General features: G+C 42.5%; 1 protein-coding gene across 1 annotated transcript; it reads right to left on the bottom strand.

The window, feature by feature from the left end:
* Positions 1–852: 852 nt before the first annotated feature.
* On the bottom strand, positions 853–12,727 carry CALM1 (calmodulin 1). Its single transcript, XM_076345267.1, has 6 exons — positions 12,615–12,727; positions 9,467–9,497; positions 8,409–8,552; positions 6,216–6,322; positions 4,560–4,695; positions 853–4,327 (listed from the first exon to the last, which is right to left on the bottom strand). Exons 1-6 carry the CDS (start codon positions 12,615–12,617, stop codon positions 4,299–4,301), a joined length of 450 nt encoding a protein of 149 aa, XP_076201382.1. The 5' UTR covers positions 12,618–12,727; the 3' UTR covers positions 853–4,298.
* Between the last annotated feature and the right edge of the window lie 5,255 nt (positions 12,728–17,982).

The following is a 17,982-nucleotide window of genomic DNA, read 5'->3' as shown; positions in this document are numbered from 1 at the left end:
AATCTTGTATTTGGATTTTTAAAAAAAACCTCTTTAATATTTTGGAATTGCAATGCTGTTATTTAAAAATCCCCACACAACTTTATATGTGTTTGTCTTACTAATTCCAAAGGTCCACCTGCTCTATTTGCTAGTATACCATTTCCTTTCCTAAATGTCAGTCAGGAGAAACATGGCATCAGCCTTCATCGCCTATCTTCACTTGATGGCTAGATGTCTGTGGTCAGAAGACATGCCGTGGTCCTGCCACAGTCCTTTCTGTCAGATTTCACTTAGTCATTAATTTAAAAAAAAAAAAAAAAAAACACCACCAAAAAACCCCCCAAAACCCAAACAACAAACCTAATCGGATTGCAGTAAGACAAGTGTTCCAGTTAGTTTCATGGTAGGGGAAAAGCAAGCTGTATTAACTCTGTTATTTCTAAACCCCAAGACTGTGCTTTTAGTTTAGGATGGTGCCACCTGGGAACAAGGATCTGCATTCACATCACACGCGTACCGCAATATAGGGACCAAGATACAGCCTCGCCCCCCTCCCCGCTCACCTGGGCAGGGCGCAGGGGCTGGCAGCTGCAGCACTGTACACCGCCCAGAGATCAGACCCACACCCACACGTGCATTTAAAGCATCGATAAGGTGTAGGGTAATTTCTTGATCAGTTTTTGATAGCATCTGTGTTTCTGAAGCTGCACAAGTGTGACAAACGGTTGGGGGATAAGAGTCTTCTACCACATCAGGAAACCCCCCCCCTTCGCCCCACCCACCCCAGCAAACAAAACAAATGCCCCATACCTGGAGACATTTCAGCACCTGAATTATTAATAAAATAAGCATGATAATGAATAATCTATGTCAAGCATTTTCTTACCCTTTATTTTTTCATTATGATCAGAAGAGGAATATGATTAACAGCAGTTTAAACTTTAGCAGTACAATTTCAGTATTAAATATAAAACTACACTGCAAGTTGATGTATTTTAAAAATGGTTATGTATACTCTAGCCTTAAATTTATGTATCAAATACAAGTAACTCAATTGTTTCTTGCCTTGACAATTAACATATCTAACAAATTTCAACAAGCCAGGCATCCATCTTTTCCATTAAAAAAAATAAGCAAGCACACCAACTCTTATTCATAGCAAGGGGGTGTAAAGATTCAACACTTTCCTGAGTGTTGTGCAAATAATAACAGGTTTGAGAAAGTCAGTTAAATAAGTGTAATGATAAACCTAAAGCTAAGCTGGAGGACCTTTTGATTAACTTCATATTTCATATATTACTTGCATCAGTTGAGAGCAACATGAGTTACAGAACTTCCATGAAAACAAGCCACTTACAAGCAGGTGGTTAAGCTTGATCAGTTTATTAAAAGGATTATATGACACGGTTGCCTGCAATAGCAGGGGACTGGATCTGATGACCCAGGAAGTTCTTTCCAGTCCCATGTTTCTAAGCCATGCACCAAGTGTATCCAGCCCACACTTTCACATTTGGAAAAAGCCAAAGCCACGCACACACACACTCACAGAAAAAAAATAAAATTTAAAAAAAAAAAAAAAGTCTTTGATGACACCATTTCATTTCTCTAGATATTCACTATGCAGAAGGGAACAGAGCTAAAATCCTGTACAGAGGACACATTTACTCGAGGTTGATGTGGTACTGAAGTCAGTTAATAATTAGATACCTCCAGGCAGATTCAGTTACAGGGCATACCAACACTGCACACTGCCAGACAATTTCTAATCAAGCCAAGAACCTCTTGCAGGAATGAGGTCTCTTTGCTAGCAAGCACAGAGCACACTGAATAAGCTAAAAGCAACTGTTCTTAAATGAACTACCCTACCAACCGTGAGTGAATGACAGATAGATGGTAAGAAGCATTTACCTACTAGACAAGATCTCTCTGCACACTCAGGCAGAAGAAGTAATTAGTTCAGAGCAGCAACCATTGCTCCTACCTTGCCTGTCTCTTGAGTACGTTCTCTTTAAAAGCTGGTCTACAGAATCAGTGCAGCCTTTCTCAAGCACTACCAAAGCAGCAGTTTGCAGCTGCCGTGCAAGACTCTACTTTCAAATGGTAGTCAGACATTCCCATCATCATGGCCAGTTTGCTAAGACGGCATACACAGCCATAGCAAAAAGCCTCTGCAACAACTAGAGATCTAAACAATTGCCTACATTCAGCCCATCTAACTTTTAGGCACTTGGTTAAGGTGTCTGGGTCCCTAGTCACCCAAAACTCCGCCCACCCCCCCAGGGGAAAAAAAAAAAAAAAAAAAAATCACTGAAGGCAGATAGTCTCAATTGCCTTCTGGAGGCATCTCTTGACCCCCACTGAGCAAAGCTGCATTTCAAGCAACCAAGTTAACACAGGCACCTCAGTTAGACAGGATGAATGGAGACTTGCATCTCTTTCAAGAGAGTATCAACACTCTCCAAAACCAAAGGCAATTAAGCAATTAAGGTTTGCAACTCCAGTTACGTTTGGACACAAACTTACAGTCAAGTAATTAAGCTGTAGTCCCTCCCTCCCAAGCATAAAAGCCTTCTACATGGAGGCTCTGCTATTTAAAAAAAAAAAAAAAAGCATTCTTCTTTCAAACAAATAAGAGTGGACGCTGGCTGCTTTGCCACTCATTCATGGGGAAGCTGAAGATCAGAGAACACTTACTCAGAGACCTGGAATGACTAAGCACTGCTAGTGCATGCAAAGCAGAAGTAACAAGATGGTTTTTAAATTAACCCTAGTCCTCCTCTCCACCCCACAGAATTCATGCAAGTGTTTGAGAAGATAGTCAAGACATAATAGCCCCACTTTCCAAAAAGGCTTAGGTGTTGTGGTTTTTTTTGTTGGTTTGTTCAGGTTTTTTTGGTTTGGTTTTTTTTTGTTGGTTTGGTTTTTTTTGTTTTTTTTTTTTTTTACATATTGTAAAATAAACGTCCTTTTGTTTTCTTTCTGTGGGTAGAGAAATGCATTTTTGGCATGTTTGAGAATCATAGATATCTATGAAGTCCACGCTGTTTGAATTCTCCAACTAGTTTCTATAACCTGTCCAAAACATAAGCAACCTATACATCTCCCCAATATTGACATGCATGCTCAGAGCTCTCCACTTTAGTGAAATGAGGTGTTACTTCTGTGCTGATAGTTGACGAGTCAGCATTACACGACTGAGACCAACTAAATTAACATTGTCGTAATATGAAAGGCAAGCACAAGTTCATTTATTTATAGCAAAGGTCTTGGGTTACAGGAGGTCAGTTCTTGCCATCTTGAAAAGATAGGGGATAACTTATTGCATACATGTGCATTATAATTTAGCAGCAAGTCATTCATAGAAACACTTCCCTCCTACTGCTTTTTTGGTTTATTATCTCAATTATATATATATATATTTTAGCTTTACAAAGCATTTAACACCACCTTTAAGTTAATGGTCTTTTATTGGAAAAAAAGACTAGCATTTACAACTTGGAATGGACATAAATTGTAGTATCTTGAACAGCGATGTTGATAGTTGTGCTGAAGTCCACAGGCTACTCCGCCAGCTCCAAGTCATGGTACAGAAGGTTTTAAAAATATGAGAGTCCAAAGATGCTCCCTTGGTGAAGGTTTCTTTTAAAAATTTCGTGAACGGTAACAGCCCGACACCCGTTTCACTATAGTGCAATGCAGACAATGTTAAACCAGTATTTTAACACAGACATGCCATCCATAGTTAAGATCATCGTATTTTTGGAGCACACTGCTACGTACAGGAGAACCATTCAACCTTTAGGGCATTTTCTCTAAGTTTTGCATCCTTCAACCATTTTGCTGCATACCATCCTGAGGTATAAACCAATTTTAAAGTAAACCAGCTATGACAATTTATACTACAAATTGAACTAGAATCCACTGTCGAACAAAAGAGTGGATCTTTTAGGTTGTTTTTTTCCTTTTAATACAAATGTCTGACTGTGCTCAATTGTCAAGCTGCATGCATGAAAAACTGGCCAGCCCAAACAGTGTAATAGTCATTAGCAAATGGAACTTTTTAGTTCACTAAGTGCTTCCTTTTTTTTTTATTTTCAAGGTAGTACAATTATTTATATTGTAAAACTGATGTTTAACTTTATCTTTTGGGGACAGGACCACCAACCATTACATGCAGTTTGTGGACAGAAGGTATTTTGACATTCAGTTTTGCTATACAGAAACAGAATGAATAAATGAACATTTTTTTTTGCAAGAGGTAAGTAAAAGATTCAATTTGATTCTTCTAGAGGAAAAAAGGTGTAAAGGAGGTCTCTTCACTTTGCAGTCATCATCTGTACGAATTCTGAAAAGATAAAAAGTCACCGTGATTTACTGTCTCCAGAGTACTTCAACTGATAAGTCTCTTAAACACACTTGGCATAAAAAAAAGCCCCTTTCACTGCATCTAAGTTTTTGTCCACAGAAGTGGACAACAGAATAAATTGGTGTCTCAAGTGCTAGAAATTAATGCCCTATGCAACAGGCTTTCATTCAATCTGAGTAACAGTTTTGAGTCAAGACAAGCATCTTTTTACCTTCATAGTTGACTTGCCCATCCCCATCAATGTCTGCTTCTCTGATCATTTCATCTACTTCTTCATCTGTTAGCTTTTCTCCTAAGTTTGTCATAACGTGACGTAGTTCTGCTGCACTGATATAGCCATTGCCATCCTGTGAGGAAAAAGAGTTGCACAAGATCATGATCAACAACCCTGACACTGACTACCTCTGGAACTACCTCTAGGTTTCCAGCAACTGCTTCTGAACTAGCCTTACAGCACTTGGGACAGATATACAGACCTGGTACACTGTATAACCCTACAGTATGTACTAGTCCCATTGCCTTACGAAGCATGCACGCCACCATATCCTCCTATACAATTATTGTACTGTAACAATAACTGCATGCCTGATTTGTAGCTGTGATAAGGTATTTTTAATGCTTTTAAAGAGCTTTCAAAAATAAACCCAGAAACAAAGTGGTTTTTGTTTTGTCTCTGCTGCTTAAGCAAGGCCAAAAAAAGAGACCAATTTCCCCACCAGCAAGAATAAAGTCAGCTTTCTCTTCTGTGTAATGCTACCTCTATAACCAGACTGCAGGTGGCTAGGTTAGGCTTCTTGGATAAGATGATATAGAACAAGCCTTCAAAGAAAGCATTTAAATTCTACTCATAAGGAGTTGTGAAAAGCTTCATGGCAAAAAAAAAAAAAAAAAAAAAAAAAAAAAAGAGAGAATGACACTTCTAAGTCAGTGTTCCCATTAGTAATATCCAAACCTAGAGCTCATCCCTAGCCATTTCGGAAATTGTCCTCTTCCATCTACAGGAAGAATACACTAGCTTAGAACAGGAGTTCATGTGGCCATCACCAGTAGATAAGCTACCTCAGTGGCTTTAAAACACAAATCTAGTCTGCGGAAATAACCCTACAGAGTAGATGAAGTACTAACTAATCAAACATTTCCTCTAGCACATTTTCCAGCAAAGTACTAGAGACTGCCACTTTTTTCCATAAAAAGGAGAAATAGTAAGGCCTTCTTCCACACGTGCATGTGCATCAGCTTAGCAGCTGCACCAGCCATTGCTCAACACAATTTTCTTGTAACATCTGTCATATCCAAGCAATCCAAAGAGGGGAACCCCTGTTCTAGAAATAATTGAACTTCATCATGTATGCTTAGGTATCCTTAAAGAAGATGGAGGGAGCTGAGCTCTTAAGCTTTCCTGAAAGCAACCTCAAAGTCTGCATCTTGAAAACAGAACATGCAATACTTCACATCTAAATACTGATGACATCATCTTAGTTTCAAAAGCTTCCATAAAGAAGTGTAAAACCTTGTGCATCCATGCAAACATTTCCGCATTTCCCCAAAGTCAGAAGGTACAGAAAAACCCCACCCCACCCCTCCAACCCCCCAGGCATCAAGTTCTGCTCATCTCTGCTCCTAAGGAAAGGCCAGAAAGTCTTCCTCATGGAGGAGCCTAAAGCTTAGACCTGCTGTGTAAAGCAGGTAGAACCAGCCTGCAACAGTCCTGGTTCTGTCTCCAGGACAGTCCCTGCTCTGTTTCCAATTCCTCTGCTTCTACTAGAGGACTTCTTTTTTTTTCCTTGTAGACAAGAAGAGAGAAAACACTGAGGAAAAAATAGACATCATTACTGCTTCTAAAGAATATTTCTACTTTTATTAATACCTTGTCAAAGACTCGGAATGCCTCACGGATTTCTTCCTCGCTGTCTGTGTCCTTCATTTTTCTGGCCATCATGGTTAAAAATTCAGGGAAGTCGATAGTGCCATTGCCTTAATGAAAAGAAACTTCCAAAAATTAAAACTTCCATGCTTTTGTTTATAAAAAAATCTGGCATTTAATTTAGCCAGGGACAAGATTGACAGATCCTCTGTAACCACTCTTATAGAAGAACTGGATCTTCTCCCTCAATAGCTACCACTGGCTTTTTGCTATTACAATGTGCAGTAGCCGCTGTCACTGCTGTTTCAGCACAACAAAATCAACTGTTGCCTTTTCTCCAGGTCAAGCCATACCATTTGCCACCCAAGTTGCAAGTAAAATGTTGGTCTGATGCTCCAAGGTTAACCAATAGTAAGACTTATCTTTACTTCAAATTGCTCCCCAAAATTAATCATTTAGTTTCTTTAGAATCTCCCAATTGCTGTGGGAGATTCCAGAAGGGAATGTATTATAAAGCTGGCACTACAAATCCAGGATATCTGAAATTTGAGAAAAATCACACTTCACTAAGCTGCTCACAAATACCGGTTCCTTTTTAAAAATCAACTTCCTTATCAACATACATTGTACACCACAAAAGTAATGCACCATTTTAAGGGGCAGCAAGGATCTGCAAATTCCAGTGACGTGAGAAAAGCCGCCATTATTTGGTATTTCTGATAAGCTTTGCAGTAGGTGTTCTTATAGGTATTTCACTGCAAAACTGAAAATCCCTGGTAACATCCAGGCCTCACCTCTAAGATTTTTAAGTTCTTCATTCAAAGGATTCAAATTTCAGGTTGCTCAAAGCTATGAGAAAAGTGGTATGGTGAAGAAACAAGTTCTTTATAACAGCAGAAACTAGATTTGTATAGTCAGGATTCAGCCCTATATGCCAAAAAACCCACATTAAATAGTTCACTGTGCAACTATGATCTACCCATTGCTTGAGGGAAACACAGAAACTCATTGCGTAAGTATAGCAAAGAAGGTAAATAAATGCAGTTTAAGAAAACCTTTGCAGATTAGGGATTCCACATTGAGACATACACAACTATATCATCATGGCCAGCTTTATCTACCAGCTAAATCTGAATACAGGTCTTGTACTCAGCTTTGAAAAATCCTCAATGAACACGTAGAATAATAGCAAAGCATTCTGCCATAAAACAAGTTTAAACAGATGGACAGGCATACTTATCTGAAGTCCACAGCCTCCTTTTATTTTTAATCTACCAGGGCAGCATTGTGGACTGCAGCCTAGAGAAGCCACTATACACAAACTCTACATAGCACTGCAAACCCTGAAGTTTTTCCAGTATCTGCATCAAAGAGTTAGCAGTTACAGTCAACTTAGGAAAGTAGTTGTAATTAATGTAGTCTGATAATCAGATAATCTATACTCTTGCCAATATACTTTCACTCTTCTTTTACAGAAATATTAGAGAAAAATAACTATCACGACCAAAATACAAGATCAAAGCCTTGACATCACTGAGCAGGGGAAAGCATTCTTCCTTTTTATAACTGCTGGCCTGTCTGAAGTCTCAGAAACAGAATGTGCAGTTACCCTTTCTGGCATCCATTTAAAATAATTCTGAAAGACTTGATACAAGGTTTTTCTGCTTTTGCCTCCCATCCCTCTCCCCTACCTATTAGTGATCTAATACACTAGATTAGACTACACAGTCTCTCCCTGTTGTGTTTTCAGTTCTTGAAGTTTAGCACTATTCCACTCCTACCACACTTTTGGCCTTAGACAAAGCCACAGACATTAGTACAGCTGTTAAGACCAACGTGAGCTGACAAAACATGTATAGAAAAGCTTGGTGAAAACGCAAGTTAACAGCAGGTCAGGGCAAGTCAGATAGCAATAGCAAGCCTGTGACCCATAAAATATTAAAGACAAGCAGCATAACTTTGTCTTTGCCCATCCCCTTTTTCAGATTCTCACTAATACTGCTAGCACCTTTGACTGCTGTGCAGAGAGCAATCAAAAAATTGACACCCCACTGAGTTTAGATTCTATCAAGTATTTTGAAACTGCTTCAAGAGATCAACATTACAGAATCTTCTCTATGCAGTCCAAGCCCAGGTGTGGAGGTCATACATACATAAGATGATCACAGCGCTAATAACTACCTTTCCAACACTTACCATCAGCATCTACCTCGTTGATCATATCCTGCAATTCTGCTTCTGTTGGATTTTGACCCAATGACCTCATGACAGTTCCCAGTTCTTTTGTTGTGATAGTACCATCACCATCTTTGTCAAATAGGGAAAAGGCTTCCTTGAATTCTAGAGGCAGAAACAGTCCCAGTGTTTAGTAACATCACCAGCATGAGAAAACTGCATACCACAAATGCACTCCACTGACAATGCCTGGTACAATTTAAGAAATATTTTATCTAACTGTCCATGTATTGAGAGAATTAACACTCAAATATTAATAAAAAAATTACTTGCAGTACCAACACATAATTTGCATAGTATATTCAAACTTGGCTATTAACTGCATATAATGCATTTCAACATCATCTTGCTTGAGGCACAGTTGCACCATAAACAGTAGCTGCTTGGGATAAGTGAAGGGACACACTGGGTTCCCTTCACCATTAACAGACTTACAGGAACAATAAGTGTTGTCATTTACCACTTATTTTTAAGGCAGCAGACAACAAGAATTTGTATCAGCCACAAGTGGGTGACTGGTCTCCAGAAGGTCAAATAACGCTCCTTCTCCTAACCAGTTTGAATTACAGACACTCTGTTAGAAGTTATTTAAAAGACATTGGCTTATATTAATGTCTAATAAATCCATTTTAGGTTTATTTGTTGCCATTTCAGTTCAAGTTTATCTTCACTTTATTAAGAAAAGAGTACCAGGTGTGCTTTGACTCCAAGAAGTTCACCTGAGTCTAGAAATTATTTCTGTCTGCAAAAAATCTAGAAGGACTTGGCTCAAGTCTGAAAGTCTTAACAAAAAAATCATTATCTATATTCTAAGGAACAAGCAGTCTAAATTAAGAGGCAATGAACCAGTAATCTTCCAGAACGTTTGGGGTTTTTTTTAAAGTAAGTGCTTTTTAAAAAAGTTAGTACACATTTGAAACTGTCAAAAAGTTTTTTTTCCATTATGTTTGAGATAATATATTTTCTTTCAGTCACAAGGAGTTTGCAAAAAAGTAATCGTTTCTCATCAAGACACTTACCAGCAATTTGTTCTTCAGTCAGCTGATCAGCCTACACGAAGAATAGAACATTTTAGAATATTGTTCACCTCTAGCTATGTCAAGCCACAAGCCACTTCATTTAGATTTCAGTAGTGATTCATCATTACTTTTACAAAGCCACTTTCAATCCCTGAGTTCTGCCTCTGCAAGGAGATTCCACTCACCTATGCCATGCAGCCGTTTCCAAAAGCATATAAGCTAACTTGTTTTGGAACTGCACATGAAGAACCAGACATGCCATCCTTCGACTTGGAGAATCTGATTTGGTCAAGTGAAGGACACAGGGCAGGCTCCTTGCAATTGGTCAGAGTGGCATAAAATCCTTAATGACATGTGTTTGGGGTTTCACATCACATCAGATGTCGTTTCCAGCAGTATAGTGACCCTAATACTGCGTGGGGGTATTTGGACATCAGTGGGCTAATGCCAAGCGTGCCACCTAGTGATCTAACACTACTGAAGTCCGCCCTCCCCCACCACATTGCATCAAGTATTAGCCTACTGTAAGCTTAACAGAAAGGACTGTGCTGTGATATTAGGAGGAATTACTACTGGGTATTATGGAGATTTTTGCTATCTCTGACAAAGAAAATGCCGGTTTTCAAGCATCACATTATTTTTCCATTCAGCCAAGCAGTTTAAGGTGCTTCACACTGATATGTGGGTTGTTTTATACATCGTTTTAAGTGGCAAGATTTAAAGTGCCTGCTTATGACCTTCTGTACATCAAGAGGCCAGTGCTGCATCCAAAGGTATACAGCTCAGTGGGCAATTAAACGGGCTTTCCCAGAGCTCAACTGTGCTAACCACATCCTTCCAGAAGCCTCTCCCTTCTGTATGGATAAAGCATCACAAAAAGCTCTGCTGTTTGGACTCAAAGGAGCTAACCAGTTCTTTATGGAAAAATATGCATTTTCCTAGTAATTAAAAAAGAAAACACACCTGAATTTTTACATGCCTAGTCACAGATACTGGAGAATACAAGGTACTAACTCCTTTTAAACTCATTATATTGGACAGCTTTTACTAATAGAACAGAATTTTGTAGGTCAGAGAAAGCAGGCATCTTGTAACCCTTTTGTCCTAAAATACCATTATTCAAGTATAAAAACCACTTAGCTGCAGTAAAGCGCAACAAATACAATGGAGAATTAACAGGCTATACAATCTGTTAAGCTCTTGCACTGGGGAATAGGGTAGGGTTGAAAGCCTGCTGTATGTTAAGTGACATACACAGATTTCACCTGTAAATAGGTGTTGGGGTTGGTTTTCTTTTTTTTAATGTTTTAATGTCTGTATGTAACAATTAAACAATTCCCCATATGCACAGTGGGGTGGGGGGGAGGATAGGAACGCTAACAGATAAAGACAGAGTTCAAATTTAATAAAGCTTCTTTAATAACAGCAGAAAACTTGTGTTCAAAATCGAGTTCGACTTTTCTCATTCTCTTTGTGATTTTCCAGAAAATGTGAGGTTTTACTTGAAGATTAGCTAAGGAATTTACATTACAGACTCAATGCCCTGCAGAACAGGAAACAGAGCCACACCTCAGCAAAAACCTCCAAACCACAGCACCGGCTCATTGCCCCATTAGTCGGAGCTCACTGGATGTTTCTAAAAATCGGATTTTGAATTAAAAAAAAAACCAACTTGGCACACACCACGATGCCAGAAGCAAGCAACCCGACCCTAAACTGCCATGGGGTTCACCTTGCCGAGCAACAGGCACAACCACTGCCCGCTCGCCCTAGCTACAGGACAAAGGTACCCAGGGCTGGAGCCATCACCCCACCCAGCCAAGTCATCAAATCCCGTCCCGGTGATGTCAGCCTTCCCCGACGGGAAGGGGAGATGGAGAGACAGAGCCGAGGAACACCCAGATTGCCAAAATGCGATTAGAGGTCAGCCTGCAACTGTTTCACCGCTCTCGTAGGAAGCGAAAAACTGCCGGGAAAACCCCAGCCCTTCCTTTCGCCCTCTTTTGGGAAGAGTCCGGGCTGGCACCGCAGCGCCCGACGGCCGGGGGATGATGTGAGCTGCTCCCGGAGCCCACCGGCGACGCGTTTCGGAAGGGCGAGGCGGAGGCTTGCACCGCCCGGGCCGGGCAGCGGGAGGCTCGCCGCCCGCCGGGCGCAACAGGCGCCCTTCCCGGCCAGCAGCCACCCACTGCTGCAGTGCGTCCCCCTTTCCCCTCCCTCTCCAGCCGCCGGCCACACCACGTCCTCATCCTTCAGCCGGGAGGGCGCCGCGGCTCCGCAGCCAGCCTTCCCCATCCCCTTTCCTCCCCTCGGCGGCGGGGGCAGCGGCTCTTCCTCCGCAGCCCCCGGGGGAGAGAGGAGGCTGCGCTCCCCCCGCCGAGCTCCCCATGCGGGCGTCGGGCCGTTTCCAACCGAGCAACGCGCAGTGCGCCCCGGTCCCCCCCAGCCGGGGGGTCCGCGGGGGCCGGGGAGGAAGAGGAGGAGACATGATGTAATGCAGACAGCGATGGGCTTCGCCGCGGCTGCTGCGTTTTTTTGGGGGATGGGGGGGGGGGGCGAGGGCGCAGTAGCTGCAGCGCGGTGCCCTCCCCCGGGCCGCCTCCCCCCGCTCCCTGCGCAGTGCAGCTGGTGCCGGAGCCGAGCGGGATCCTCGCCCGCAGACCCGCGCCCCACCCGGCACGGCCCCCACCCCGCAACGCGCCCAGCCCGGCGGAGGGGCCGCGGCCCCGGGGAGACGCGCCCGGCCCTTTCCGGAGGGGAGCGAGCGCCGCATGCGGGGGAAGGCGAGGCGGGGCCGCGGCGGGAGGGCGCGGAGCCGGGGCGCCCACACGTTAGGCCCCGGGGAAACGGGAAGGAAGCGGCGGAAGAGGAAGGGCCGCAGCTCCGCGGCGATCCCGCGCAGCGCGGCGGGGGGGCGTCCGCAGCCATCAGCCCGCTCACCCCGCGAGGACCTGGGCCATAAGGGCTGTGGCCTCCCGCCGCCCCCTCCCCACGGGGCTCCCCCCCACGCCCCACTCCCCCCCGGGTAGAGCCCAGCTCCGCCGACCCGACCGTCCTCGGCTCCGCAGCGAGCCTGCGGCGAGCCCCCTGCGCGCCAGCCCCCGCGGTAGTCCGGGCACCCCGCGCCGCGGCCGGTGGAGCTACCTACCATGGCGCGGCGGCGGCGGGCCCGGCGACGGCTGCACGAACTGCGCGACCACGAGTGGCGGCGGCGGCTGCTGCCTCCTCCCCGGCGCGGCTCGGAGAAGTGCTGGGAGTGTGAGCCTGCGCCGCCCCGCTATATATGTAGGGCTGTATCCCTCCGCCGGAGCGGGGCCTTTTTCTCTCCTCCCCGGCGCGGTATGTGTGAGGGTGACTGCGGCGAGCAGCCCTGCCCCCTCCGCGGCCCGGCCCCTCCCCCGGCGGGCCGGCTCCCCCCCCAGCACCCCCCCTCAGCCCCGCGGCCGCTCGCCTCCAGAGGCGCGGCCGGCGGCCGCCTGCCAGCTGCGGGAGCCGGGGCCGCGGTTGCGGCGTGCTCCAGCTCAGCGGTACCCCTCGCCCTCCCACCGGCCGTGCTCCTCTCCCTTTCCCCTGTCTCCTCGCCCCCCGAGGTAAGAGCCACGCAGGGACAGGCGGGTGAGCAGGCTCACCCCCCCCTCCGCCCGAGGGAGAGGCCCCGCTCCCGGGACGACACGGCTGGAGCCCGCCGCGGACTGCGCGGCCGCCTCTCCCCCGCCCCAAGCCGGGCGGCGAGGGGCGATGGCCATTTTCCGCCGAGCGCTGGTGCCGGCGGAGCCCGCGGGGGGCGGCCGGGCCGGCGGGGAGAGAGCTGCCCGCCGCGGGACTGCGTCACCGCGGGGAGCCCGCCGTGTGCCCGCCGGCCCCGCGTCGAGGCCTCTCCCCATCGCCCCGTCGCTCTCTAGGCTGGGACTCCCGGGGATGAGTGGAATCTCGGCCGAGTTGGTGCTTTTTTTTTCTAGCCAGCATCCCCGCTGGCGGTGCGGTGGCCTGCGATCCCCCGGGGAGCCCGGAGCGGCACCTGGGAGAGGATGATGGCACGGGGCGGGGGAGCGTTAATAAAGCACATTCTTTGGGGAAATCTGAACGACAAGGGGGGTACGGCAGAGTCTGTGAAGCTGGTATGTTGAAACGAGCACAGCTGCCTTTTTTTTTAATCGTTGGGCTTTTGTCAAGCACCAAAATCTAGATGATGGTAAAATTCAATCCAGAATCAGATGGTCTACAACTGATGTGTCACTTCAGCCCCTTCTCAGCAGAACGGCTGTAGCCTACAAGTGAGAGGCAGCAAAAGCATGTCCTGATGTCCAATGTTTTCTTCATTTCTCCTCTGTCTGCTCTGGGCTTGAGGATTTTGTCCGCCAGCTGATAATAAGCCAGGTAAATACTGTAGCATTCACACTGTACCTCCTTTAATAAGTATGGAAGCACAAACAAACATGGACTCACATTGGAATCAAGGATTTTGGTTCCGTTCATGACAGGTACCCTTAGATTTTGAGCTTCCTTGTAGTTCAAGATATTTTTAGTTAAGGTTTTAGTTTGGGCCTCTTTCTGGTTTGGGAGGCTAGCAGCATTCCCAACGTGGTCATAATTCTGATGATTTGCTTGCAGTATAGCACTAAATCTTTTAAAATACATTTTTCTATTTTTCTGTTTTTGAAAAATCCTGCATACTTTCAGTGTTTGAAATAAAGACAAAATCAGTTGGGTTCTGTTTGTTTAACAATTTCAATAGCTCTACCACTGAAGTTATAATTTATTTGCTTGCCTTTCTGGAACACAGTGATAGGTTGGCAAACACAACAGTTACCTGTTTACAATCTAGAAGGATTTCTCATAGCAAATAAAATAGCATATTTAATATGTCACAGTTTGGTCCCCAGACCATCCTAACATTTGTGTAGGAACTAGTATATGAAATGGTGTCAGAAAACCAATTTGCAGCTGGCTAGTGTGCAAATGATAGGTTTATAGACAGCTTCCATTTTATATGCAGAATGCTCAGCCTCCTATTTTTAATATACTTTTTTTTAAACTACTAAGCGGTGAAGTTGGATTTTTTTTTTTTTTTTGCGCTATGGAAGAACACGCAAATTGATCTTTTGTTTTCAAACCAGACCAACAATTTTAAGCTCTTATTTTCCCAGCTTAATTTCTTTCTGGAAAACATGGCACAATGTTTGATTGATGTGGGCTACAAGAGCTTTTGCTTGGATAAGTGAATCTTGGAACTCCCCCAGTCTCACAGGGATGTGTGAAGAACAATGTTCATGTACAAATCATTCACCTGATTGTCCTGGTCTACACAGGTGAAGATCTCATTATTGAAACACTGAATTCTAGATAAGTATTGGGCTAAGAAATTTGTACAATTATCTCGCAAAGATAAATAGCTAATGCAGTCTCATGGTCTTTGGCCAAAATGTTTCTAACGTGGAAGGCTGAAGAGAGAAGATTCAGGAGAATGATCTTACCAACATTTAAATGTGATGGTTTAGAATGTAGGTGCCTTATTTCAGTCTCTTTAAAGTTAATTTTAAGTGCATGTAATGTGTTTTTCTGTTGATCCAAACCTTCACTTGTTAAAAAGTGATTAGGATTATCTGTTGAGGAGAGACTATGAGACAAGTAATTAAAATTTATGTAGATTCTCTTACAAACTATCAGCATTACAGCGTTTGGACATACGTGAAGAAACTTGGAAATGTGAAGTAAAAAGCCACTCAGTCACAGTCAATGAATGTTGTCAAAGATTAACAGGGCCTTTGAGTAGAAGGATTGCTGTGCATTTATTCCTTTTTTTTTTTTTTAACTTTTTGTGTCTACTTTTGCTAACTCTTGATGGTTCACACTAATAATTCATTTATACTAAAAATGGAATTTTAAAATAAAGTTACTTTTAAAGTAGTGAGGAATATAGTTATCTTGCTTTATGTAAGAAAAATTTCAGGATGATCAGTTAAGGTGCCACAGTTAGGTTCTGCAGTAGTTTCTGTTAAATTGCATCATTCTGTATTTGAAAATATTTCACAGTTAATGCTCCAAAATAACATTCTGATTAAGGGGAATTTTTTTTTTCCTAATTTGACATATGGCAGTGATAAATGTAAACAAAACAATACTAATGTTTTGCTGCTTATTTAATGTAGAAAAAAACTCATCTAAACTGGCATCTGTCTGCTCCTTGCAGACTTGCTTTCACTCAATTGTGCAGCTAGATTTTGATCAGTATTCTTTGTTCTCTTAAAATTTACATTCAGTTGTGGGCAGGCAAGAAATGCCCCTGTCATTCCAATGACATACAACGTCAAATGATTTGCCAGGATCTTCTACAGTCTCATTGAAAATCTCCTGGATCTCAATGGGAGCTGGACTGGGCCATGGAATTACTCAGTATTTGTGCCTAAAACCATAGAACTTGGCCATCCCATTGCTACAGAGCTTTTTTATTAACAGAGGGCTACGCGATAGCTATTAAGATGAACTTCTGACTGGGTAGATTTAATGTTCTAAATTATTTTACTCTCTGTCACTAAGCATGCTCTTGTTGACTTGTGTTTAAGCTGTAATAGTAACAAAAGATTATTTTATAAATTTACTAGTTGCAGTGAAAGACTTGCAACGATTCTACCTAGTGTTACATTTCTAAATTTTGCCTTAATATGATAGTAAGGGTACAGTGTTGGTCTCTGTTCCTGCAGAGACTTAACATGTCCAGTCTTTGGGAGCAGCCTAAGATATAAGGAGGAATTCTGTTAAGAACTCGGAAAAATAATAAACCTTACTACTTACATGCAAGGTGTGCTTTTCAACCTTGGCTTTGTTAACGTAAGCACTGAAGAACATGGCCTCATACATATCAATTGTTTTCTCATATTATATATACATAAGTTAAAAAAAAATCAAAATTAAAACATTTCACAGACATCTGCCCTGGGAGAATGGATGTGAGAACAGATGGACAGAAGTTTGTCATATCATTTAATGCACAGCTGGGAGGCTGATATTATGGTGAGAAACATAGATAACCAGTATATAATAAGTTAGAAGAATAAGAAGGCAAAATCAAGTATACACGTGCGTGCAACATCTGTGCAAATGGAACAATTTCATAATTAGTTTTCATGGCTATAATATTGCCAGTTATATGTGTGAGCTACCCAGACTGGGTTTGAATTTGTTGTACTGCTTTTCAAGTCAATTGGAATTCTGTTAGTATATCAGAAAATAGTTTTTACCCTCTCTATAAAATTGTGTTCATATATGCAGTTTTTTGGGGGAGACCGTTTTCCACAAAATTAATGTTTCTAAATGCCATTGGCAGCTGTGAAAATCTAAGCCAGTATCCATATAAAAATACTCTATGAGCTTCACTAAGATGGCATATAAGTGAGTGGAACTCCATTGAAATAAAAAGCTAGAACAGAATTGAATCTGACCACATTTATACAAGATGTGAAAATAAAAATTGCTTTAATCTTAACATTTAAATTTCCAGACCTGGTGGCTCTTTTAAATGGGAACATACATGTTTCTGTGGATTACCGTTTCTTTTTTTTCAAGAGAAAAAAAACAAAACTCCCCAATCTTTTATATGCTCATGATTTCTTTATATTTGCCTCATTCCCACTGGTATGTATCGAAATCACATACAATTACAGATTTTCATTGAGCGTTAAGTGTTAGGCGGCCATCTGCGTAATTGAGTAATAGTAGTTGCTACCTATGTTTAGTGTCCATTGTCTTGTGAAGTTTTAGATGGTGATATAAAACTGATTTAGCCGTTGGTTAGAACTAAATTATTTACACATTGCAATTAAATTAGTGAATCCTTTTCTATGTAGCTATGTGAATTGGCATTCTTGAGGCCCAATAATTTGAAAAGTTTTGTGTTTTAAACTTAGGGCAGTTTGAGTTGGGAACCTTAAAGATCCTATCTTAAAAAGGCTTGCACAGATGGGAATTACAGACCTGCTCCCATACATAAACTCAGTCATACATCTTGCAGATTAAACATTATAAAATAGTTCTTCTAAACCAAAGTGCTTTTCCCTACTTTTTTACACTTGAAATGTAAAATAAATGAAAAAAGAACAAAACTTTTTCACACAGTCTTAAAAAACCAATCTTTCTGCATAGTCCTATGAAGAGTTCTCTAGAAACATTGGAGTATGTGAAAACAGGATTTTCCTTCTCAGTTTTTGTAATTGCCAGTTTCATAGGAAGGTAAACATTGGATGATTCATGGTATAAACAGAAGTTAGTCGTTCCATTTTTCTATTGTTTATGTTTTGTTATCATTAGTGTTTTTATGGATAAAAGCCAAATTGTATCCACTATTTTTCAAGAATCAAATGCAGAAGAGGACAGAATATTTATGTATGTGTTTGCTAAGTATTTCATATTTTTACATAACATTGTCAAGCATACCTAGGTCATGGTTCTTCACTGTTGGATACATGTATATGAACTATATTCCCTGACGATTATTCCAGTTAATACATCTGTCAAAGAAA

Source organism: Aptenodytes patagonicus, chromosome 7 (genome assembly GCF_965638725.1).
Source record: "Aptenodytes patagonicus chromosome 7, bAptPat1.pri.cur, whole genome shotgun sequence".
Lineage (NCBI taxonomy): Eukaryota > Metazoa > Chordata > Aves > Sphenisciformes > Spheniscidae > Aptenodytes > Aptenodytes patagonicus.
This window is presented reverse-complemented; position numbering and strand designations above follow the sequence as displayed.

What these genes read in the sequence shown, in the direction of transcription:
- CALM1 (XM_076345267.1), bottom strand. An exon ending in CAACGAGGTAGATGCTGATG is followed by an intron (nt 6,323 to 8,408) that starts GTAAGTGTTGGA and finishes CTTTTCATTAAG; the next exon opens with GCAATGGCACTATCGACTTC. An exon ending in TGGGCAAGTCAACTATGAAG is followed by an intron (nt 4,328 to 4,559) that starts GTAAAAAGATGC and finishes TTATCTTTTCAG; the next exon opens with AATTCGTACAGATGATGACT.